We start from the raw sequence: 25412 nt of genomic DNA on the forward strand, positions 1-25412 counted from the left end.
GGTGAGCTTCCTACTGCTCCTGGCTATTGTTCAAACTCATTCTACTCACAGTTATCAGACTTTTATTCCTGGAGTACAACATGATCATGTCAGACCCCTGCTCAAGAGTCATCTATAGCTCCCTATTGCTCACAGAAGGAAATTCAAGCCCCTTGGCCTGGCAGTTTGAGTCCTGATGGCCTTGGCCCCAAGCTGTCCTGTCTAGCCTCATCTCCCAGCCCTCCCCTGAGTTAACTCTACCCTCCAGTCAAACAGACCACTCTCTCCACAAGAAGTCTCCTCGATGGCTCCTGTTAACCCGTCTTTGCCCATCCTTCAAGACCCAGCTCAATTCCCACATCCTCTGAGAAGCCATGGTTGACTTTTTCTCTAGGAATTCTTGCTTTTTCCTTTAAGCTGCCTTCTAAGTCCTTTGCTCTTTTCTTTTGGCCCACAGCACTGTTTAACCAGGTGGTTCATTACTGTGTTACTAGTTTATCTATTTCCTAATCTGTGAGGTTCTCAGAGACAGACTGTGTCCCCTGTCACATGGCCTGACTCCCAAGGAAGAAGTCAACCAAATCTGCCAAGACCCAACAGAACCAGTGTGATCTGTTCTTTCCTGTTTCTGAATACTGCCCTGAGTTCTGTGCTCCTGACCCGAGGGACTCCCATGCCCACTGAGTCTAAACAGCTGTGAACTCCGCCTAGCAGAGGAAAACACCATCCGTACTTTGGGTACATCTTCACCACTTCATTCACAAATCTGTAAACATCCTTCCAGCTGCTCTTCACACTGTCTGATCTGAAAACAAAGGAGACCTGAGTCACAGGGATGAAGCGTGTTCACCGAGTGGGCAGAGTTTCTGCCTCCCTATCTACCAGCAGGTCATTTAGCAAGCTCCTCTCCCACTCCCCACATAGCTGAAGGCTGCCACATACCCTCAGTGACTCAGCAGGTCACTCTAGTGGTGACTTTCATCACTGTGAGTGGTGGGGAGGGTGACCAAACAGACCCCTGTGCTTGGGGATGAGAAACTGTTTGTGGAAAATGAACATGGTTGGTCATGTCAGGTGGGGCTGTTAGACAAGGAATGAGGGAGGATGTGTTGGCTGTTAAAGCCTCCAGTGATTCTGATATGTTGGCTCTCCTGGTGCCCCTCTTACCAACACTCCGACAGGAGCCCTGGCCTCAGAACTGGGAGGATGTGCTACTCAGACTATTTTATTTCCCTTCTTTCTTATCAGCCTGCAAATCTGAGCCACTCTGCACACAGAAGGCCTTTTCCAGCAGTACTGCCAGGGGAGGGGAAGGAACAGGCCTGGGCCACTGTTGTCCTGTGTCATCATGCCCCAACCAGCAGGGAAAGCCACAGGTACTTCCGGTTCCTACTTTCAGTTTCTCGCTCCCATCAGCTCCCACTTTAGTCCCCGGATGGAGGAGGCTGAAGGAGGTTGGGGCCTCATGACCCCTTCTGTCTAGGTGGTAAGCACTTATGTGTACTCTATCTGTCCAGGGTTCAAGGGTCTTTGCAATCTCAAATCTCTGTAGCTCTGCACTATTCAAGGTTATGGAGGGCAAATGTGAGGCTCACTGACTGTTTTGCTCAAGGTTCTGCAGATAGTAAGGGGTGAAACTGAGGCTGGTGACTTGGCGTGGGCTCTTTCCCTGGAAATGTTGGCTCATATCTTTAATACGGCAATTGAGTCAGAGGAGCCCTTCCTCTCACCTTCAGTGATCACCATGCCCATAAATATCCTGAGTGTCATTTTATATGTGTGATCCCCACATACCCACAAGCATCCTTCTCCTCTCTACTATTCCGTCTGCCTCCTCTAGGCTGCATCTAAAACTGTCAACAGATGGTGATGACACTAGGATAGATGACAATGATATCAAGATTATAATTCACGGAGCACATATATACCAGAAACTTTACATACATGGTTTCCAATTCTAAAACAACCCTATATCAGCATTATTCCCATTTTATGAGGAAAAAACTGAGGCTCTCACAGATCAAGGAATTTGCCAAAATTTCCATGGCTAGCATGGATCTGAACCAAGATCTAGCTGCAAAACCCATGCTCTATCCATTGCACTTGGCAGATCAGGGTGACACTGCTGTGTCTGACAATTGCTGGGTAGCAAAGCACTAGACTCGGACAATCTCCACAATACTGACTTTCTCTCGGAAGATCCCATGCTAAAGTGCAAGACGACTCCTTTCCTAACTAATGGTAACACTTTCCACTTTCATTCTCATTACTCATTACTCCTCTCCTCTGTTTCTCCCCTGAGTGAAGAGGAGATTCCAGAGAAGATTTATGGGAAGCAAGAGTCTTCAACCCACCAGTCTACTCTGGGAAAGTTTCCAGTTTATGATTATTTTGAAGCAAGGAATTACTCTAGATTATTCTAGAATCTAGAATACAGAATAATGCAAGTGCTCATGGGCAGTGGAAAATGCCACAGGGACCTACGGGTCCCTAGGAAGGAGGCAGTTTGGAAAAGAGCAACCTTGTGGGCTTCTGGCACACAGAGCTTCAATCATGTTTCACTCTTGTTTAAGAGTGCCCCACTCTTAAACAAGATGGGGGAGGGGGGCATCACCAGACATTTCAGGACATCCCTACTATTAACACTTCAGACCAAAACATCCTGGTGATATAACTATCCTCAGAGAATAGAAGTGGGTGGGGCAGAATTGTGTAGGGGAGCTGAGCTATAAGAAAGCTCAATTTCCTTTCCCATAGTAAGAAGTCAACAGAGAATGGGCACCCTCAAAGAGTAAGAAACAGCAGTCAGTACAAGAATGTTATTGGAAACATGGTCATAATACCAGAAGAAAAATCTGGAAGATTTGTAAGTGGCTATCTCTGGGGAGTGGGATCAGAAGTGGTCAAGAGTAGGGCAGGAGCCTCAAGTTTTTTGTCGTGAACTTTGTAACACTGTTTGATTTTAAATTTACCTTCAATATTTCCTCCTAAATGTAAAAATGAAATTACAAACAAAAACTAGTAGCATGGAGGATGTCAGCAAAATGGCAGAGTCTGAAACTCTCAGCCCTCGTTCCCCCACAGAAACATTGAACAAACAGCCATAAGCTGTCTGCACCAAATTTGTAGGAGCTCTGGAAAACAATAAAAGGTTTACAACAATAAAGCAAATGTGCAATCAAGAAATAGCTATCTTCAAAATGGTAGGAAAGTTTTATGGCATTTTCAATCACCCTTCTCCCACTCATTCCTGGAATGGTGGCAGTTTTGGTCTTATCAGTGGCCCCGTTCCAAGTTCTCCTTGAACCAAAGGGAGTAATGTAGATCCTACTTACAAATTATTGTGTACATCTGTTCTAACCTGGTTGAGGTCAATTAGGATGTTCAAAAGCAGCTGTGAGCACAGACAAATTTAGAAAGCCACATATATGCCCCAGCCAGAAGCATGTTCAGAAAAGTCCTAAGAAGACCTTAAGCTTTCACATTGGGGTGATCCTTAGGTTCAGAGCAAGCTAGCTAAGTGGTAAAGGAATAGCCCAGCAAATAACCATTCTGCAAAGATTGAGAGAGGTGGCTGTTCTCTCTGTATGCATGTTTTTTAATTTTCTGTGGTGGTTTTATATTTGTTTGGCATTCAAGGAAATCTCTGTCAAAACATTAGCTGAATATCAGCTAAAGCAATAGAAACTCCACAGATCACACACAAAAAGGTATATTCTTTACAAAAGAAGTTAGAAAACTTTCAAAATAAACGGACTACTACACACTTCTACAATAACAAAGAAAAGCAAAAACACCCCAGTAACCCATGGGGAATTCTGATTTCTAACGTTACCACAGTATAATAATAAAAACCCAATTTTCAACAAAAAAATCACTAAACATACAAAGAAATAGGATGCCATGGCTCATACGAAGGAGCTAAATAAATTTACAGAAGCCATCCCCAAGGAAGCCAAGGCATCAGATGTAGTAGACAAAGACTTAAAGAAACTATCTTAAATATGCTCAGAGATAAGGGAAAATAAGGACAAAGAAATAAAGGAAATCATGAAAATATTATATGAACAAAATGAGAATATCAACAAAGAGGCATAAATTATCAAAAAACCAAACAAATTCTGGAAGTGAAAAGTTCAATAACTGAATTGAAAAATTCATTAGAGAAGTTCAATAGCAGATTTGTGCAGGCAGAACAAAGAATTAGCACAGTTGAGTTTAGAACAATTAAAATTATTGAGTGTCAGGAGCAGAAAGAAAAAAGAATGAAGAAAAGTAACCAGAATCTAAGGGACTTTGGTACACTGTTAAGCAGACCAACATACACATTGTGGGAATCCTAGAAGGAGATGAGAAAGGATCAGAAACATTATTTGAAGAAATAATAGCCAAAAATTCCCCCATTTTGATGAAATACATCACTCTACAAATGCAAGAATCTCAACTTATTCCAAGTGCAATAAACTAAAGAGACCCACATCAAGACACATTATTATCAAACTACTGAAAGACAATAACAAAGGAAGAATCTTGAACAGGCAAGAGAGAAGAGACTTGTTATATACAAGCAGTCCTCAACAAGATCACTTCTCATCAGAAACCTCGGAGGCCAGAAGCTGGTAGCGGATATATTTAAAGTACTGAAAGAAAAAAAAAACAGTCAAGTGAGAATGCAATACTCTGCAAAATTGTCCTTCATAAGTGAAGGAGAAATTAAGATATTCACAGATAAATAAAAGCAGAGGGAGTTCATTTCCACTGGACTTGTCCTACAAGAAATGATAAAGGGAGTCCTTCCAGTTAAAATAGGACACAAGACAATAACTTGAAGCCATATGAACATAACAAGATTTCTGATAAACATAAGAGCAACTAGAAAGGCTAGCATTATTAAAATCTTCATTCCTAATTGAATATTTTCTACAGAATGTAATAGATATGCATTAAAGTGATTATAAATCTATGTTCTTGGGCACACTATTTGTAAAGATGTAATTTGTGACACTGATAACACAAAAAGGGGGTTGCAGCAGTTTAGGAGTAGAGGTTTTTTTTTTTTTTTTTTTGGTGAGGAAGATTAGCCCTGAGCTGACATCTGCTGCCAATCCTCCTCTTTTTGCTGAGGAAGACTGGCCCTGGGCTAACATCTGTGCCCATCTTCCTCTACTTTATATGTTGTTCACCTGCCATAGCATGGCTTGATAAGCAGTGCATAGGTCTGCGTCCAGGATCTAAACCTGCAAACCCTAGGCCGCCGAAGCAGAGTGCGTAAACTTAACCATTACATCACTGGGCCAGCCCCCTAGGAGTAGAGTTTATGTATGTGACTGTTAAGATGGTATCAATTCTAGTTAGACTGTTATAACTTTAGCATGTTAGAGTTAATGCTCACGTAATCATAATGAAAATATCTACAATAGCATATATACAAAAGAAATAAGGGAATCAAAGCCTGTCATTACCAAAAAATCAGGTAAACACATAAGTAGGCAGAAATGGAGAAAATAAAAAACACAAAAGCTAGAAGACACACAGAAAAGAAACAGTAAAATGGCAGAAGTAAGTCTTTCCATATAGTATTTATTTACGTATACGCGTGTATGTATTTAATTGAGGTCACATTGGTTTATAACATTATATAAATTTCAGGTGTACATCATTATATTTTGACTTCTGTATGTTCTGCATCATGTTCACCACCGAAAGTATAGTTTCTATCTATCATCATACACATATACCCTTTTACCCCTTTCGCCCTCCCTCCACCCCTTTCCTATCTGGTAACCACCAATCTGTTCTCCACATCTATGTGTTTGTCTGCTTGTTTATCTTCCACATATGAATGAAGTCCTACAGTAATTGTCTTTATCTGTCTGGCTTATTTGGCTTAGCATAATAACCTCAAGGTCCATCCATGTTGTCACAAATGACATGATTTCATCTTTTTTTTATGGCTGAGTAGTATTCCATATACCACAACCTCTTTATTCATTCATCCATTGATGGGCACTTAGGTTGCTTCCGAGTCTTGGTTATTGTGAATAATGCTGCAATGAATATACATCTTTTCAAATTAGTGTTTTAATGTTCTTTGGATAAATACACAGAAGTGGAATAGGTGGATCATATAGTAGTTCTGTTTAATTTTCTGAGAAATCTCCATACTATTTTCTACAGTAGCTGCACCAGTTTACATTCTCACTAGGGTTCCTTTTTCTCCACATCCTCTCCAACACTTGTTATTTCTTGCCTTGTTAATTATAGACATTCTGATGGGTTTGAGGTGATACCTCATTGTACTTTCGGTTTGCATTTCCCTAATATTTAGTGATGTTGAACATCATTTTATGTGCCTAATGGCCATCTGTATATCTTCTTTGGAAAAATGTCTGTTCATATCCTCTGCCCATTTCTTGATTGGGTTGTTCATTTCTGTTGTTGTTGAATTGTGTGAGTTCTTTATATATTTTGGATATTAACCCTTATAGGTGTATGATTTGCAAATATTTTCTCCCAGTTGGTTGGTTGTCTTTTTGTTTTGTTAATGGTTTCCTTTGCTGAGCAGAAGCTTTTTGGTTTGATGTAGTTCCATTTGTTTATTTTTTCTTTTGTTTCCCTTGCCGGAGGAGACATGATATTCAAAAAGACACTGCTGGGAGTGACGTCAGCATCATGGCAGAGTGAGCTCTTCCCTTGGACTCTCACCTCTAAGATACAATGAAAAGGACATACATAACCAACAGAGGACATTCACACAACACAACAGACGTCTGAAAGACCCACACAGTCATATTTCTGAAGGTGGAGGTGCCGGACCCCCAGGAGGAAGTGGAAGGAGCTAAGGGGATCTCCTCTCCCTCTCCAGCAGTGACCTAAGGCATGGGACTGTGTGTGGCTCTGAGAAGGGGTGAGAAGGGGCAGCTTTCCCGGGAATGCCTTCACTCTCAGAGTTGCCTCCCAGCCACACTCTGTTTCACACAGAGGAGGCTAAGCAATTGCGGAGGTGTCTTCACCAAGCCAGCACCCCAGGAGGGCATATAGAGAGAGCAGAGTGAGAATGCCCCTGGGATCGTGCACATGAAAGCAAGCACCCCTCCCTCTACCTGGTGCACCAGCTTGGCTGGTCAGCAAAAGCAAGGGACCCCTGCCAGAGCTCACATGCATATGTTTGTAAAGCAGCAGTGGTGAGCGAGCAATCGCAGATGGACCCTCTCAGTATAGATCCCAAAGGATAGGCAAAGATCCCAGGGATTGCGGCGGGCTCAGAATACACAGCTCTCGCCCCTCCCCCCTCAGTGGTGGCAAGTGGAATCTGTGTCCAGATACTACAACTATGCAAAGACACATCCACCCCATAAAATAGTATGAAGAGGTTTATTAATAATTCAGACCAGAAGGAAAATGACAAGCACCCAGAAATCAATCCTGAAGGCACAGAAATTTACAATCTGAATGACAGAGAATTCAAAATAGCTATCAGAAAAAAAAAATCGAGGAGTTACAAGAAGATTCAGAAAGACACTTCAATGAAATCAGGAATAAAATTAATGAACAGAGAGAATTCTTCATAAAAGAGATTGAAACTATAAAAAAAAACTAATCAGAAATGTTGGAGATGAAAAATGCAATGAATGAGATAAAGAAAAATCTGGAGTCCTTGAATAACAGGGCTGATATTATAGAGAAAAGAATTACCAGTTTGGAGGGAAGAAATATAGAAATGCTTCAGATGGAGGAGGAAAGAGAACTAAGACTAGAAAGAAATGAAGCAATTTTCTGAGAAAAATCTGACTCAATTAGGAAATGCAACATAAGCATTATAGGTATTCCAAAGGGAGAAGACAGAGAGAAAGAAGCAGAAAGCTTCTTCAAACAAATAATAGCTGAGAACTTCCCAAACATGGGGAAAGAATTACAAGTAAAAAAAGCTAATAGAACTCCTACTTACATCAATATAAAAAGACCTTCTCCAAGGCATATATTAGAAAAACTGGCAAAAATCAATGACAAAGAAAAAAATATTAAGGGCAGCAAGGCAGAAGAAAATAACTTACAAAGTAACCCCTATCAGGCTTTCAGCGGATTTCTCAGCAGAAACCTTACAGGCTAGGAGAGAGTGGAATGATATATTCAAAATTTCGAAAGACAAAAACTTTCAGCCAAGAATATACTATACAGAAAAAATATTCTTCAGACATGATGAAGAAATAAAACTTTACCAGATAAACAAAAGCTGAGGGAGTTCATTGCCACAAGACCCCCTACTTTCATTCATTCTTTTGCATGTGGCTGTCCAGTTTTCCCAACATGATTTATTGAAGAGACTTTCCCTTCTCCATTGTACATTCTTGGTTTCTTGTTTCAAAATTAGCTGTCTAAAGATGTGTGGGTTTATTTCTGGGCTCTCAGCTCTGTTGCATTGATCTGTGTATCTGTTTTTCTGCCAGCACCATGCTGTTTTGATTACTATAGATTTGTAGTATATTTTGAAATCAGGGACTGTGATACTTTTAACTTTGCTCTTTTTTCTCAGGATTGCTTTGGCTATTTGGTGTCTGTTTTTCCATATAAATTTTGTATTTGCTCTATTTCTTTGAAAAATGTCATTGGGATTCTGATTGAAATTGCATTGAATCTGGATATCGTTTTAGGTAATATGGACAGTTTTATTTTTCTTGTTGAGGAAGATTCGCCCTGAGCTAACATCTGTGCCAATCTTCCTCTATTTTGCATGTGGGTCACTGCCACAGCACAGCTGACGAGTGGTGTAGGTCTGCTCCTGGGATCTGAACCCATGAACCTGGACCACTGAAGTGGAATGTGCTAAACTTAACCACTAGGCCACAGGGCTGGCTCCCAATATGAACATTTTAAGTGTGTTAATTCTTCCAATGCATGAGCATGGAATATCTTTCCATTTCTTTATGTCTTCAATTTCTTTCAAAGATGTCTTATATTTTTCAGTATATAGCTCTTTCACCTCCTTGGTTAAAGTTTTTCCTAGGTATTTTATTCTTTTTGTTGCAATTATAAATAGGATTGTATTCTTGATTTCTATTTCTGCTAGTTCATTATTAGTGTATAGAAATGCAACTGAGTTTTGTATGTTGATATTGTACTTTGCAACTGTGATGTGTTTTTAAGTTATTTCTAGGTTTAGGTTATTTTTAGGTTTTTTGGTGGATTCTTTAAGGTTTTCTATATACAAAATCATGTCATCTGCAAATAGTGACAGTTTTACTCCTTCCTTTCCAATTTGGATACCTTTTATTTCTTTTTCTTGCCTAATTCTTCTGGCTAATACTTCCAATACTATGTTAAATAAGAGTAGTGGAAGCAGGCGTCCTTGTCTTGTTCGTGTTCTTAGAGGAATAGCTTTTAGCTTTTCACCATTGAGTATGATGTTGGATGTGTGTTTGTCATATATGGGCTTTATTATGCTGAGGTACTTTCTTTTTATACCCATTTTATTCAGAGTTTTTATCGTAAATGGATGTTGAATCTTGTCAAATGCTTTCTCTGCATCTATTGAGATGATCATGTGATTATTTTTCCTGTCTTTGGTGGTCAGGAGGAGGAAGAGTGGCCCTGAGCTAACGTCTGTTGCCAATCTTCCTCTTTTTGCTTGAGGAAGATTGTCACTGAGCTAACACCTGTGCCAATCTTCCTCTATTTTGTATATAGGATGCTGCCACAGCATGGCTTGATGAGCAGTGTGTAGGTCTGTGCCCAGGATCCAAACCCACAAACCCCAGGCTGCTGAACATGTGATTTCATTTTCATTTGTCTACAGGTATTTTTTAATTTCTCCTTTGATTTCTTCCTTGATCCAACAGTTCTTCAGTACCAGGTTGTTTAGTCTCCACTATTTGTGACTTTCTCAGCTTTCTTCTTCTAGTTTATTTCTAGTTTCATACTGTTGTGGTCGGAAAAGATGCTTGATATGATTTCAATCTTTTTAAATTTACTGAGGCTTGCTTTATTTCTCAACATATGGTCTATCTTTGAGAATGTTCCATGTACACCTGATAAGAATGTGTATTCTAATGTTTTGGAGGCAATGTTCTCTATATATCTATTAAGTCCATCTGGTCTAGTGTTTCATTTAAGGCCACTTTTCCTTGTTGACTTTCTGTCTGAATGATCTATCCACTGATGTAAGTGTGGTGTTAACTTTTGCTACTATTATTGTGTTATTGTCAATTTCTCCCTTAGGTCTGTTAATAGCTGTTTTATATACTTTGGTGCTCCTGTGTTAGGTGCATATATATTAAGTGTTATGTATTCTTGGTGGAATGTCCCTTTTTATCATTATTTAATGTCCATCTTTGTCCTTTGTTATCTTTTTGTCTTGAAGTCTGTTTTTTCTGATATAACCCATTTTCTTTTGTTGCCATTTGCTTGGAGTGTCATATTCCATCCCTTCACTCTGAGCCTATGTTTGTCTTCAGAGCTTAGATGTGCTTCCTGGAGGCAGAATATTATTGGGTCTTGTTTTTTAATCCATCCAGGATCTCTTGTCTTTTTTTTTTTTTTTGATGAGGAAGATTTTCCCTGAGATAACATCTATTGCCAACAGATTTTGTATGTGGGTCGCCACCACAGCATGACCACTTGATGAGTGGTGTAGGTCCGTGCCTGGGAACCAAACCCAGGCCCCTGGAGTGGAGTGTGCTGAACTTAACCACTAGGCCACTGGGCTGGCCCTCTCTTGTCTTTTGATTGGTGAAGTCAATCCATTTACATTTAGAGTGATTATTGATATATGAGGGCTTAATACTGCCATTTTATCTAGTTTTCTGGTTGTTCTATATTTCCATTGTTTCTCTTCCCTTGTATTTCTGTCCGCCATTTCAGTTTAGTGGTTTTCTGTGATGTATTTCTCAGTTTCCTCTTTTTTTATGTTGTGTGACTCTGATCTGATTTTTGGTTTTCTGGTTACCATGAGGTTTGTATAAAAGATCTCAAAGATGAGAGTTCTTTATCATCTTATCTCCATTAGACTATGCAGGTTCAGTCGTTTTCCTCTTCCCCTTCAATGTTTTTGTTGTCACAAATTATCCTTTTTTGTATTGTGAGTTTGTTACTAAATTGAAGTGGTTATAGTTACTTTTGATGCTTTCTTTCCCTTTATCCTTTATGTTAAATGAAGTGTTTACTAACATATTCTGATATAGAGTAGCAATTTTCTGAATCTGTCTGTCTATTTATCACCTTGCTTAAGGCTTTGTGTACCTTTGCCTTTTTGTTTCTGGTAGGAGTGCTTCTTTTAAAATTTCTTTTAAGACAAATCTAGTGGTGATGAACTCCATCACCTTTATTTCTCTGTCATATCTGAAGGATAACTTTGCTTGATAGAGTGTCCTTGGATGACAGTTTTTGCCTTTCAATATTTTGAATATATCATTCCTCTCTCTCCTAGCCTAGAAAGTTTCTGCTGAGAAATCTGCTGATGCTCTGAAGGAGGTTCCTTTGTAAGTTGTTTTCTTCTCTCTGGCTGCCCTTAATATTCTTTTTCATTGACTTTTGACAGTTTTAATATAATGTGTCTTGGATAAGGTCTTTTTGCATTGAGATTATTAGAAGTTCTATTAGCTTCATGTATTTGTATATCCAGTTCCTTCCCCAGATTGGGAAGTCCTCAGCTGTTATTTCTTTAAATAAGCTCTCTGCTCCTTTATCCCTCTTTTCTCCTGGTATACTCATTACCCTTATGTTTCTTTTCCCAATTGAGTCAAACATTTTTAATAGAATTTCTCCATGTTTTAAAAATTGTAGTTCCCTCTCTTCCACCTGAATCATTTCTAGATTCTTTGAGCTCGTTAATTCTGTCTTACATATGGTCTGCCCTATTTCCACTGCTTTCTTCTTTATTTTTTTATTTTTTTTGTGTGTGAGGAAGATTAGCCTTGAGCTAACATCTGTTGTCAATCCTCTTTTTCTGTTGCTGAGGAAGACTGGCCCTGGGCTAACATCCGTGCCCATCTTCCTCTACTTTATATGGGACACAGCCACAGCACGGCTTGACAAGCGGTGTTTTGGTCCACGCCTGGGATCTGAACCTGCGAATGCTGAGCTGCTGAAGCAGAGCACGCTAACTTAACTGCTACACCACCAGGCAAGCCCCTCTACTTTACTTTTCATCTCATTAATTGTGTTCTTCATCTCGAGAGTTTCTGTTTGTTTTTTTAGTTTCAGTCTCTTTGGTGAAGTATTCCTTCTATTCATTAATTTTATTCCTGAGCTCACTGAACTATTCTTCTGAGTTTTCTTGTAGATTGTTGAGTTTCTTCATGATGGCTATTTTGATCTCTCTATTGGTTAGACTGAAATCTTCTGTGACTTCAAGTTTGGTTTCTGAAGAGTTGTCATTTTATTTCTGCGCTACCATGCTACTATAATTCTTCATAGTGCTTGACGAGTTGTTCCTCTGCTGGCACACTTGTGGTAGTAAACATCATTCTTATTTGGGTAAGACTTTGGTTACTTTGATTCTGAGCTGCTTCTGGTTGTATTAGAGAGCCTGAACTTTCCATCCTACAATGCCTCTGCCAGAGGTGTCATAAGTACCCTCCTTATGATGCTTGTGCCTCTGAGTTTGCTGGTGCCTTTCACTTATGATGTCACTGCTGTCATGTGTGTCACCATTGGGGTCACTAGGCTACAAGCACTTCTGTTGCCTGGGTCTTGTGTCCCTCCACTGGCTCTCCACGGGCTCAGGTGTTGCTGTCACATGCACCACCTGTGCTGCTGCTCCTGGGATATCTGCAGGTGTTGGCAGCACCACTGCCAGGGGCCTGGGTTCTCGTATGCAGCCCCTGCTGCTGGTAGGGCCATTGTTGGGGGTGCTGCCACTGGGGGCTGGTCATGCGTACTGCTGTGGCTCCTGAAGCCTTAGGTCACAGGTGCCACCCACCACTGCTGTGGGAGGGATAGGGCCTAAGCCACAAGTCCCACTGTGTTTCCTAAAGCCTCAGGTCACTGGCAACTTCTGCTACTGCTGGGGGAGGCGTAGTGGCTGAGTCTCAGGTGCCACTGCTGTTCCCATAGCCTATGGTCTCTGGCTCCGATGTGCTTTTTGAAATCTCAGGTCAGGGCACCACCATCACTGCCAGGAGTATCCACGTTTTGGATGAAGCCCTTGCTGCTGGAAGGACTGGCACTGGAGTTGCCACTGCTGGAGGAGCCGGAGGGGCTGCATGACTGGTATCATTTTGTTTCCTGAAGTGTCAGGTCATGGGTGCCACTTGCTGCTGCTGGGGGAGGGGAAGGGGTTGAGCCACAAGTGCTGTTGCTGCTCCTGCAGCTGCTGGTCTACAGTGCTGGTGCACTTTTTGAAACCTCAGGTCCAGGCACCACTGCCACTACCAGGGATATCTGCATTTTGGATACGCCTCCACTGCTGGGAGGACTGGTGTTGCACTTGCTGCTGCCAGGGGAGGGGGAGGGGACTGCCCCTAGTTCCACTGCCTCCTGGAGGTCCAGTTCACCCACCTTCAGAAGTAGAGATGTATGGATCTCTCAGGTGTTCCAGTGTGCTGTGTAGAGAGTCCTTTGTTGATCAGTGGATGTCCTACTGGTTGTAACTTAGAGGGGAGAGACAAAGGAACAGCTCACTCTGCCATGATGCTGACATCACTCCTACTAATTACTTTAAATGTAAATGAATTAAACTCTCCAGATAAAAGGCATACACTGGCAGAATGCGTTAAAAAAAAAGATCTAAGTATATGCCATCTATAACAGACTTACTTTTGATGTAAGGACACAAATACCTTGAAAAAGAAAGGATAGAAAGATATTCCATGCAAATAGAAACCCATAAAGAGCTGGGGTGACATATTAGACAAAATAGACTTTAAGTAAAAAACTGTTATAAAAGGCCAAAAAGGACATTCTATATTCATAAAAGCGTCAAATCAATAAGAAAATAAAACACCTTTAAACATATGCACTAAACATTAGAGCTCCAAAACTTATGAGGTGAACATTGATGGAATTTAAGAGAGAAACAGACAGCTCTACAAGAAAACCTGGAAACTTCAACACCCCGCTTTTAATAATGGATAAAACAACGAGACAAAATATAAGGAAACAGAGAAATAAAGCAACAGAGGATGTGAACAACATTATAAGCTAATTGTACCTAACAGATATGTACAGAACGCTCTATCTGACAATAGTAGAATTCACATTTTCCTCAAGTGCACATGGAATATTCTCCAGGATAGATCACATGTTAGACAAAATAAGTCTTAAAATTTTTTAAAAGATGGAAATCCTCTAAGTATCTTTTCCAACCACAAAGGAATGAAGTTAGAAATTAATGGTAGGAGGAAATTTGGAAAATTCACAAATATGTGGAAATTAAACATTGCAATTTTAAATAAAAAAAGAATCAAAGGAAAAATCACAAGATAAATTAGAAAATACCACGAGACAAATGAAAATGAAAATTCAACGTAACAAAACATATGGGATGCAGCCAAAGTAGTGTCAAGAGGGAAATTTATAGCAATAAACAATACATTAAAAAAGAAAGATCTCAAATTAGTAAACTAAGTTTACATTTTATGGAACTAGAAAAAGAAAAGAAAACCAAACCCAAAGCTAGCAGAAGGAAGGAAATAATAAAGATCATGACAGAAATAAAAAATATATGGAATAGAAAAATAGAGAAATATCAATGAAATAAGAGATTGGTTCTTTGAAAAGATTAACAAAATTGACAAACCTTTATCTTGACTGATTTATAATAAAAAAAGAAAGATTCAAATTACTAAAATCTAAAAATGAAAGTGGGACACGACTACCAATTTTATAGAAATAGAAAGAATTATAAGAGAAGCCTAGGAACACTTGTACACCAACAAACTGGACAACCTAGATGAAATGGGTAAATTCCTAGAAACACACAATGAACCAAAACTGAATCATGAAGAAATAAAAAATATGAATAGGCCTATAACTAGTAGTAAAGAAATTGAATCAGTAATCAAAAATATCCCAACAATAAATGCCCAGGACCAGATGGCTTCAACGGTGAGTTCTACCAAACATTAAAAGACAAGGTAACAACAATCCTTCTCAAACTCTTCCAAAAAATGGAAGATAAGGGAACATTTCCAAATTCATTCCGTGAGTCTTGTATTACCCTGATACCAAAGCCAAACATTACAAGTAAAGAAAACTACATAGCAATATTCCTTAAGAATATTGATGCAAACATCCTCAACAAAATATTAGCAAACTGAATTCAGCAGAATATTAAAAGGTGTATACACTACAAGCAAGTAGGATTTATTTCCACAATGCAAAGATGGCTCAACATACAAAAATCAAATAATGTAACATCCACATTAATAGAATGAAGAAATCAAACTATGTGGTCATCTCAACTGATGTAGAAAAAGCATTTGATAAAATCGAATACCCTTTCTTGACAAAAATACTCAAATTAGGAATAGAGAAAAATTCTTCAACATGATAAAGGCCATATATGAAAAGAGCGCAACTAACATATCAATAGTGAAAGACTAAAAGCTTTTCCCCTAAGATCAAGAAGAATATAGGGATGCCACTTTTGTTAATTCTATTTCACACAGCATTGGAAGTCCTAGCCAGAGCAACTAGGAAAGAAAAACAAAGAAAAGGTATCCAAATTGAAAAGGAAAAAGTAAAATTATCTCTCTTCTTGGATGATATAATCTTACATGTAAAAACCCCTGAAGAGTCAACAAAAAAACCTATTAGAGCTAATAAATAATATCAGCAAAGTTTCAAGATACAAAATTGACATATAAAACTCAGCTGCATTTCTATACTAACAATGAATATTCCCAAATGGAAATTAAAGCAATTCCATTTACAACAGCATCAAACAGAACAAAATACTTATGAATAAATTTAACCAAGGAGGCAAAAAACTTCTACACTGAAAAGTACAATACATTGCTGAAAGAAATTAAAGAAGACATAAGTCATTGGAAAGACATCACATATTCATGGATTGGAAGACTTAATATTGTTAAGCTGACAATACTACCAAGGCTATCTACAGATTCAGTGCAATCTCTATCAAAACCTCAATAGCATTGTTTTTGGAGAAATTGAAAAATCCATCCAAAAGTTCATATGGAATTTCAAGGGACTTCAACCAGCTAAAAAAAATCTTGAATAAGAACAAAGTTGGGGGAATCACATTTTCTGGTTTCAGAATTACAAATCTACAATAATCAAAACAATGTTGTACTGGCATAAGGAGAGACATATAGACCAATGGAATAGACGCGAGAGCCCAGAAATAAACCCTCATATATACGTTCAATTGATTTTCAACAAAGGTGCCAAGATGATTCAATGTGGGAAAGGACAGTGTTTTCAACAAATGGTGCTAGGAAAACTGGATGTCCACATGCAACAGAATGCCATTGGACTCTTACCTTACATCATATACAAAAATTAACTCAAAATGGATCAAAGACCTAAATGTAAGAGTTAAAACTATTAAACTCTTAGAAGAAAACATAGGGAAAAAGCTTCATGACATTGCATTTGGTAATGGTTTTTTGGATATGACACCAAGAACACAGGCAATAAAAGAAAATATAGATAAACCAAACTTCATGAAAATTAAAAAATTTCTGTGCAAAGGATACTACCAAGAAAGCGAAAAGACAACACATAGAATGGGAGAGAATATTTGCAAATCATATATCTGATGAGGAATTGATAACCAGATATATAAAGCATGCCTACAACTCAACAACAAAAAACAACTGAATTCAAAAATGGGCAAGGATTTGAATAGACATTTCTCCAAAGAACATACACAAATGACGAATAAGCAAGCACAGAAAAAGATGCTCAACATCACTAGTCATTAGAGAAATGCAAATCAAAACCACAATGAGATACCACTTCACACCCATTGGGATGGCTATTATCAAATGACAAAACAAAACAACACAAAACTTGGAAAATAAGTGCTGGAGAGAATGTGGAGAAACTGGAACCCTTGTGCACTGCTTGTGGGAATGCAAAATGGTGCAGCCACTGTGGAAAACAGTATGGCATAATTAACATAGGTAAACGTAGAATTACCCTGTGATCCAGCAATTCCACTCCTAGGCATATGCCCAAAAGTAATAAAAGCAGGGATTCAAACAGATATATGTACACCAATGTTCACCACAGCACTATTCACAATAGTCCCAAAGTGCAAACAACTCAAGTGCTCATCAACAGATGAACAGATAAACAAAATGTGGTATATACATATGATGGAATATTATTCAGCCATAAAAAGGAATGAAATTCTGATACGTGCTACAACATGGAAGGACCTTGAAATATTTTTCTAAGTGAAATGAGCCAGACACAAAATGCCAAACATTGCATGATTCCACTTATACAAGGTACCTAGACTAGGCAAATTCACAGATACAGAAAATAGAATAGAGGCTACCAGGGGTTGGGGAGGGATGAATGGGGAGTTATTGTTTAATGTGTACAGGTTTCAATGCCCTCTGCCTCCCAGCCATAGCACGTAGGGGGTTGTGGGGGGTCCTGAGAAGGAGAAAACAAGAGACACAGGATGGCCCACCAAAAGGGGAACACAGATCAACGGCCCACATAGCTCTCTTCTTCAATTCACCAGGGCTGGAGGAGAGGCTGTGAAGGACATGAACGTGCTGAATCCAAATGCTCCTTCAAGGATGCCCCTTTAGCTATCATCCACTCTGGGAACCCCTCATCTGCAGAGTTGCCTTGCCAAGGTCATACTCTTCCTGAGACAGCCACCTGCATTGAGGGATGGCCCAGTCATTTGGCCCAACATGATACAATCCCAAGGGAGCCTTTCAGGTCCAAAGCTCCCCGTGGGTCAGCTGAGGCTACCAGGCCTGCATTGAAGCTCCACTTAATGCTACTTCCACCCATTCCCTTGCACAGGTATCGAAGCCAAGACACTCTCTAAGGAGCATCCTGCACAGCCTCTGTGCCTGGTGTGGATGGATCTTGAAGCTCTGCTTCTCTCCTCTACACCAGCCCCTCTTCTTCCACACATGCTGCTCATGTGGAAGCTCCCCTGGGGTCTGTCTCCCCATTCTCCTCTCATTGGGCACACCTGTCTCAGGGCTCCTACCTGCCTTTCCCCAGTCTCTCAGGCCTCCTGGGATCTCTCAGTCCCTTCTCCTTTTCATGCTAGCTGCTGCTTCCATCCTCCCCCTTCCAATCCATCCTCCCCAAGGCAGCTAAGGGGCTCTTTGGAAAACACAGATCTGATCCATCTCTCCTCTGATAGAAGCCTTGCTTTCACTGACCCCAAAATGCCCTTGAAGTGAAGAACACACCTCCTATGTGGGCCCAGGGCCCCCACCATCAGCGTATCTCCCTCCCTCTTTCTCCTTTTTCCCCCTTCCTCCTCACACTCGGATCCTCTGGGATCACCTGAGGGCCTCATTGCTCAGGCCTGTGCACAGGCCACTCCCGCAGCCTGGGCCTCCCTGGCCCTCAAAGGCCACTGGCCAATACTGCAGACACATGGGAGGGCTCACTCCTTTTCATCCAATTCAGTCTACTGAAGCAGCAAATGAATAACGAATCTAGTGAATAAGCTGGGAGTGAACCACTCAAGAGCTTCCTGCAGGTGACAGATTGGTTTTGCTCCAAGATTCTCAGGAACCCACCCAGCCTTGGAGTCTTTGGAATGGGCTTTGGAATCAGACATTCCAGAGTCTCCATTCTGGCTCCATGTCTTCCTGAGGTCTTTGGTGGGTCATTCTCTGGCTCTGAGCGGCCTCCTTCCCTCATCTGTAAAATAGGAGTGATGACATTTACCCACAGTTGTGAGGAAGACACAGTGATGAGGCTGCTTTCCACTCCGACCCTCACCCCCATCTAGGGCCACACCTGGCCTCCCCCATCCAATCTGTCTGGAATCCTGTGGCCTCTACCTTCAAAACAGATCCAGAGTCTGGCCACTCATCATCTCCACCCCTACCCTACTGGTCCACACTACCCTCCACTCCTCCTGGATCCCTCCCAGCCCCCTCACTGGTCTCCCAGTGGGCTGTGCCCTTGTGACCTTCAACTGTGATCCTTTTAGAACACTATCCAATCACACACCTCCTCTGCTCAAAGAACATCCCACCTGAGCCCCTCACCTTCTGGTCTAGGAAACACGGTCACCTCTTCAGAATGGCAACTTTCTCTTCCTCTGAACTCAGGCCCTCCTTAGAGAGACGAAAGGGGAGCAGCCTCCCACTTTCTAATGTTTTGCACCAAACCAGCTTTGAATGACACTGAACAAATCACTAGCCCCTCCCAGCCTCAGTTTCATTACCCGGAAGTAGGGAAGTAGAATCTACTCCCTCAAGCTGTGGGAGGTCTAAGTGTTCAGCACATCCCCGGAACCTAGTAAGTGCTCAATGAATATTAGTTCACATCCCCCCTGTACCCAGAACCCTCCTTGATCCATACCAGGGCTGGGCTGTGCCCACACTGGGCCTAACAGCAGACACTGGGGGTGTGGGCGGGGGTGCTATAACAGGATGGCAGCTGGGAGGACCCTTTGGACTCACTGCCACTCTCTGGCAAGACTGACCCAAAGAGGCTGTCAGCCCCACACAAGGCCCACCATTCCCCAACCCCAATGCCCAAGAGAGGACTTACCACCCCCCTGGGCTGTGCTAAGGATCAACCAGACAAGACCTGCCCAGGGCATCTCAGAAGTACCTCACTGGACAGTGAGGAGAGACTTCTCTTCCAGTGGGCAGGGTGGCTCCCAGCTCTGAGGGCTTTGGTGGAAGCTGGTGGGCTGGGCATGCATCCCCCCAACATAAGTCTCCAGGTAGAATAAGAGGATCAGGGGCTGTACAACCCGGAATGCTGGATGAGGGCAGTCAAGGAAGCCGAGTCCTGATCACCACCACCGGCCTCTGGGCTACTTCTTCCCCCTCTAGGAGCCACCTCCCTTTCCAGGAGATTGCATACACAAACACCTTTCCTACTCTACATCCCTGGATTGTTTTGAGGATGACAGAAGTGCAGTGAAAAGGCTTTATAAACTGGAAAGACCTTCAACCATATTGACAGTCATACCACTATTACTACTGAATAAGTAAAGTTTATTTTCAGCCCAACAGGAGTTGAAAATGGAACCACCACAATGCCTCCAAGCCTGGAGACCCCCGTCCTCCACTTTCCTTCTTAGAGGGCCAGAAGGTGCCTAAGGCACAGCCCAGCTTTCCCAGGGCCACAGCCAGACAGACCAAACTGTACTGAAAGTGCACACACACCGTAACGTGGGTCTCCAGATTGGCGAAGAGAAGCAAAACACTTAAAAGCCACAAAGCAAAGGACCTTCTAAGTATTGACACTGTGACAACGCCCAACAGACAACACAGCAATCTCTTGGGGGCCCAGAAAAAACAGAAGACATTTGGGCAGAAAACAAAACAAAAACAAAACCAAAGCCCTCAGTGAGCTTGTACAACTGCTGAGAAGGCAGCTCCAGCCGTCAGGTCCCCTCCAGCTGTTTAACGGGCATGCAGGTCACAGATCCAGGCCCAGTTGGTGGAAGACAGAGAAGCATCCAGAAACCCTCTGGTGGCCTTTTTTCCTTTCCAAATGAAAAAGCTTCAGGGAACAAACGCCTGAGGCATTCCTGCTGCCTCAGGAAGGAGGCGGCCACAGAGGTCTGCTTTTCGGGTCTGACGAAGACTGGACCTCCCACTCTCCCTTCTCCGAGGCTGGGGTCCCCTTGGGCCACTTCCTTCCAGCAGTGACCCTGTCACTCCCTCCTTCCCTGAGGAGCACCCCGGGCCAGGGTGGGAGGGTCACTCACGCGTCCAAGATGAAGTAGAGGTCGAAGGCGCCCTCGCAGGAATATAGCTTCTTCGCCTTGCTCCTGTGGTGACTGGTGTCCTGGTGGGACCTTCCCCGGTCTAGGCTGAGGAGGCGGCGGTCGTGGAGACTTCCCCAGTCCAGCCCGAGGCCTTGGAAGTCTGGGGAGCCCTGGAGGCTGTGTGGGAAGCTCCCCGCGCTCAGCAGCCAAAGCGGCGGCAGCAGCAGCAGCAGGAGCGCGGGGCCCGGCACTGCGGGGCCGCCGCTCCCCATTTCCTTGGCGGCCCCTGCGGCACCAAGGGACCCCGACCACCTCAAGCCACCTCAGGCCCCCGCTTCCACTGCGTCCCGTCCCCTGTGCCCGGGGACTCAGCCCCTCCCGCGCTTTCACCACGGCGCGTGCGCGAGCCTCCACCTGGTAGCTGCCCCGCCGGCCAAGGAGGCAAAGCGGCTCTGGCTCCAGGCTCTCACTACCTGCGTGGCGCTTCCCCCGCCTCGTGGAGGCAGAGTGTCCCGTCGTTGTGATGGACAGGAAGGTTGGCATGGTGACTTTGTGACCTGCAGCTCTGCTCAGAGTCCTGCCTCTTGACAGCCCCAGGCGGGAGTCATGAGATCCTTGGATGCGGGGAAGAGGAGGCCTCCATTTGTCTCTCATCCCAAACCCTTACAGGTGGCCATTAACATCCTCCAGAAACCCTGCCTTTCTGTAAACTGAAAGAGGGCACTGAGGTGGCTTAGCTAGGGACGTCACTGTGGGTGAGGAGGTCAAGGAACTGGAGTCTGGTGTGCTATAAAGGTCACTCCTGTGAATACAGAAGTCGCCCACGGGATGGAAGGATCTAGAAGGGGAAGGTCCTGCAAGGATGCCAGAGTCATTTGTGAATGAGTTACCTCATTCCGCAGTTACCTACTGCGGTGAAATGAACCACCCCAAATTAGTGACATAAGACAAGAACCATTGTATTATGACCACAGGTTCTGTGTCCAGAAATTCAGAGAGCGCTGAGTGGGGATGGCTTGTCTCTGCTCCATGGAAAAACATGGGAATAGACAATTCTGAGTCAAAAGTGATTTAAAAACTCAGTCTGTGATGTAAAAAGTATTTAGAAATTCCTTAACCAATTTATTTTATTTTCTTCGTTTTGTATGCACAAAAGAAGAGTGATATATGATAAGAATCTTTCTCTAAAAAAAATCTAAACTAGATCTTTCAATATATATAACAAAAACTACAGGTGATAAAAAGCATTGTGTTGGCTTTTTTGGGGGGGGTGGAGTGGTATTTAAAATAATGGAATATCTTAAATAAATGATCCTTTGGTATTGATGAAATTGGCATACATCTCCCATCCGCATATTAGTTTTTCCTTGCTTCATATCCTTTCTGACACTTGGTATTGCTGCATTTTTGTGTATTTACCTATTGATTAGTCATCTGAGTCTCTTAATTTGCATTTCCCAAATTACTGATGGGATTGGTCTTCTGTTCAGGAGATTTGGGGTCGTTTTTCCTCCTTTGTGAAGGGCCTCTTCTGCCTGCATCCATTTTCTCATTCGGAGTTTCTCTTTTTCATATGGATTCCTTAGCATTCCTTATATATCACTGATACTAATCCTTTATCACTGGTTGCAAATATTTTCTTCCTTGTGTGGCTTGTTTTTCACTCTATTTATTGCCTTTTAATAATCAGAAGTTCTTAATTTTAATAGAGTTTATTTTTCATTTTCAAAAACTTTTAAGAGTTGTACTGTTTTGTATCCTATTCAAGGAATTCTTCCCTGTTAAGGTGATACACATTTTATCTTAAACGTTGTATAGATTTGGCTTTTATACAGAAGTTTTTAGTCCATCTGGAATTAATTTATAAGGGTGATTTGTGCCAGGGATCTGATTTCATGGTTTCCCATACATAGAGGAAACTGTCCCAGCCCCAGTTGCTGGGGAAATGGGACGATAGAAAAACTATCCCATTTTTTCTTAATGGTTTTCATGTCACCTCTGTTGTGTTTCCAGTTTCATTAGATGTGGGTGTGGTTCTGTGCTCTCTGTTCTATTCCCTTTATTTGTTTATTGGGTTATATCGATAGTGTCAGTACCACACTATCTCAATTAGTATAGTGTGGACCAGTTCCTCATTGTCCCTTCCTTTTGTAAGGAAGGATTGTGCTTCCTTGCCACATATGGCGAGCTTGGACTTGATTCCACCAGTGAAAAGTTAATAGAAGTTACATGTGCCACTTCTGGACAGAGTCTTTAAGAATCTAGGTATGATTCAGGTGGACCCAACAGCCTGGTACCTACCTGAGCAACTACGATGTGCAGTACCCTCCTAGGAACCTGGGATGGAGATGTACATGTGGGACAGTGAGATATATGAGTGGGATAAACAGTTTTTGCTTTTAAGCTGATCCAGTTGGGGCGGTGTTGTCACCAGAAGATAGCCCAGCAGAATCTGAAACATAGGGTATGGAATACCTAAGCTAACAACCACTGAGTTCTACAGCAAACCTTGATGGGGAAGGGTGAATCACTCACCTGGTTTTTCGTATGCTAATTGTTGGCCATTTGCTCTTTCATGTAAATTTTAGAATCAGCTCATCAAGATTCCGCTCCCCCAAAACCCTCTTAATATTTGATTACAACAACATTAAATATATAGATACATTTGCAGGGATTTGATATCTGCAATCTGGACTCCTCCTATCAGTGAACATGGCAAAGTCTCCACTGATTTAGCCCTTTTCATATAAATTTCCCTATGAAGATCTTGACCTCTTTTGCCAAGTGCCTTCCCTAAATACCCTATATTTTTGTTGCTGTAGTAAATGGCATTTTAAAAATAAAGTTTTTAAACTGTTTACTGCTGTCATGAAACAATGTATTTATTTATTGATGTATTAACCCAACTTGCTAAACTCTCTTATTCTAAAATTATATCTTCAGAGTCGTTTGTGTTTCTATGTAAAATTAAAAACAAAACCGAAAAACATTGTGCTGACTGGTTCTCCAATGACCTGTCGACCAGAAGCTGTGATGGAGGCGTTCTTGATTTTAAAGAGAATTCTTCTAGCATATCACCATAAAGATTGATATTATTGAAGGCTTTTGGTAGAAATCCTTTATCAGATTAGGAAGTTTCATTACCATTCTTGGTTTGCAAAAATCATGAAGTAGTGTTGAATTTTACCTAAACTCTTATTCTGTGCATTTTGTGATAAATGTATCTATTTCTCTCTAGTAATCTAATACGGTTAATTACATTAAGGCATGTAAAACCAATTTTAACATGTTATAAATAAACCCAACTTGGCCATTTCTTTAATTTTTGTAAACACTGCTGGATTGAGTTTACTATTACTTCAGAATATTGCTTTTACCTACAATCATGAGGGAGGCTGGCCTGTAATTTCCTATTTTTGTGCTGTCCTCATCTGGTTTTGATATTAGGTAATAATAGCCTCATAAAATGCACTTCATAAAATGTGTTCACTTTCTTTCTCCTTGGAGAGACTCTGAACATGACCCTGATAATCTGCTCCTTGACTATTTGGTATGATATCATCTGTGCCTGATGTTTTCTTTGTGGGAAGTCATTAAATCACTCCTACAATTTATTTAATATTTACTGAATGTTATGGAGTGAATTGTGTGCCCCACTCCCTCCCACCTGCACCCCCCCGCCCTGTTCATATTTTGAAGCCCTAACCTGTAATGTGACTGTTTATGGAGATACGGCCTTTAAGGAAGTGATATAGCCTTTAAGGAGGTGATGAAGGTTAAATGAGGTCATAAGGGTGGGGCCCTAATCCCATAGGACTGGTGTCCTTATAAGAAGAGAAAGAGACACAAGAGCTGTTTTGCCATGCAGGCACAGAGGAAAGGCCATGTGAGGACGCAGCAAGAAGGCAGCTGTCTGCAATCCAGGAAGAGCGGTCTCGTCAGAAAGCAACCATGCTGACACCTTGATCTTGGACTTCCAGCCTCCAGAACTGTGAGAAAATAAATTTCTATTGTTGAAGCCACCCAGCCTGTGGTTCTTTGTTATGGCAGCTTGAGCAGATTAACATACTGGATTATTTAGTGCTTCTATTTCATTTATCAGTCATTTTAGGTAAAATATTTTTCTAGGAATTTGGACATTTATTCCTATATTTTGGTATAAAGTTGTTCAGAATATGTTTGATTTTTATATTTCTGTTCTCTCTGTAGTTATATCTTCTTTTAATTCCTATTATCACTTAATTGTGTCTTTTCTTATTCTATGCATTCACAACAGGGGGGATATTGCCAAGAGTGAAAATGAGACTTACTGTATATCAGTATGAAACATGGTACACAAGGAGATATCGAGTAAATCTGTGCTATTAGAATTTCATGGTGGGCTATAAGGAAAAAAGTGTTTAAAAAGCTCTTGGGGGAGTTTATAATTTAAAAGAAGTTTGGGAAGCAGTGTATTGCTTTCTGATCATTCCATTACAGTAATATCTGTGTTAGTAATCTTTTCAAATAAGCTTTGACTTGGTTATTGCTCCCGATTGAATTTTGTTTTCTATTTAATTTATTTGTTCTTTCTCTAAGCTTTTCT

The 25412-nt window shown here is 41.4% G+C and overlaps 1 protein-coding gene across 1 annotated transcript in view; it reads right to left on the bottom strand.

The window, feature by feature from the left end:
* LOC131406886 (anthrax toxin receptor-like) overlaps positions 1-21099 on the bottom strand; it is a 59323-nt gene extending 38224 nt beyond the window's left edge. Inside the window, exons 1-2 of the mRNA XM_058542750.1 lie at positions 20828-21099; positions 713-784 (exon numbers count right to left, since the gene is read on the bottom strand). Coding sequence (XP_058398733.1) covers positions 713-784; positions 20828-21099 — 344 coding nt within the window. The remainder of the gene's footprint in view (positions 1-712; positions 785-20827) is intronic.
* Between the last annotated feature and the right edge of the window lie 4313 nt (positions 21100-25412).

Source organism: Diceros bicornis, chromosome 6 (assembly GCF_020826845.1).
Source record: "Diceros bicornis minor isolate mBicDic1 chromosome 6, mDicBic1.mat.cur, whole genome shotgun sequence".
Taxonomy (NCBI): domain Eukaryota; kingdom Metazoa; phylum Chordata; class Mammalia; order Perissodactyla; family Rhinocerotidae; genus Diceros; species Diceros bicornis.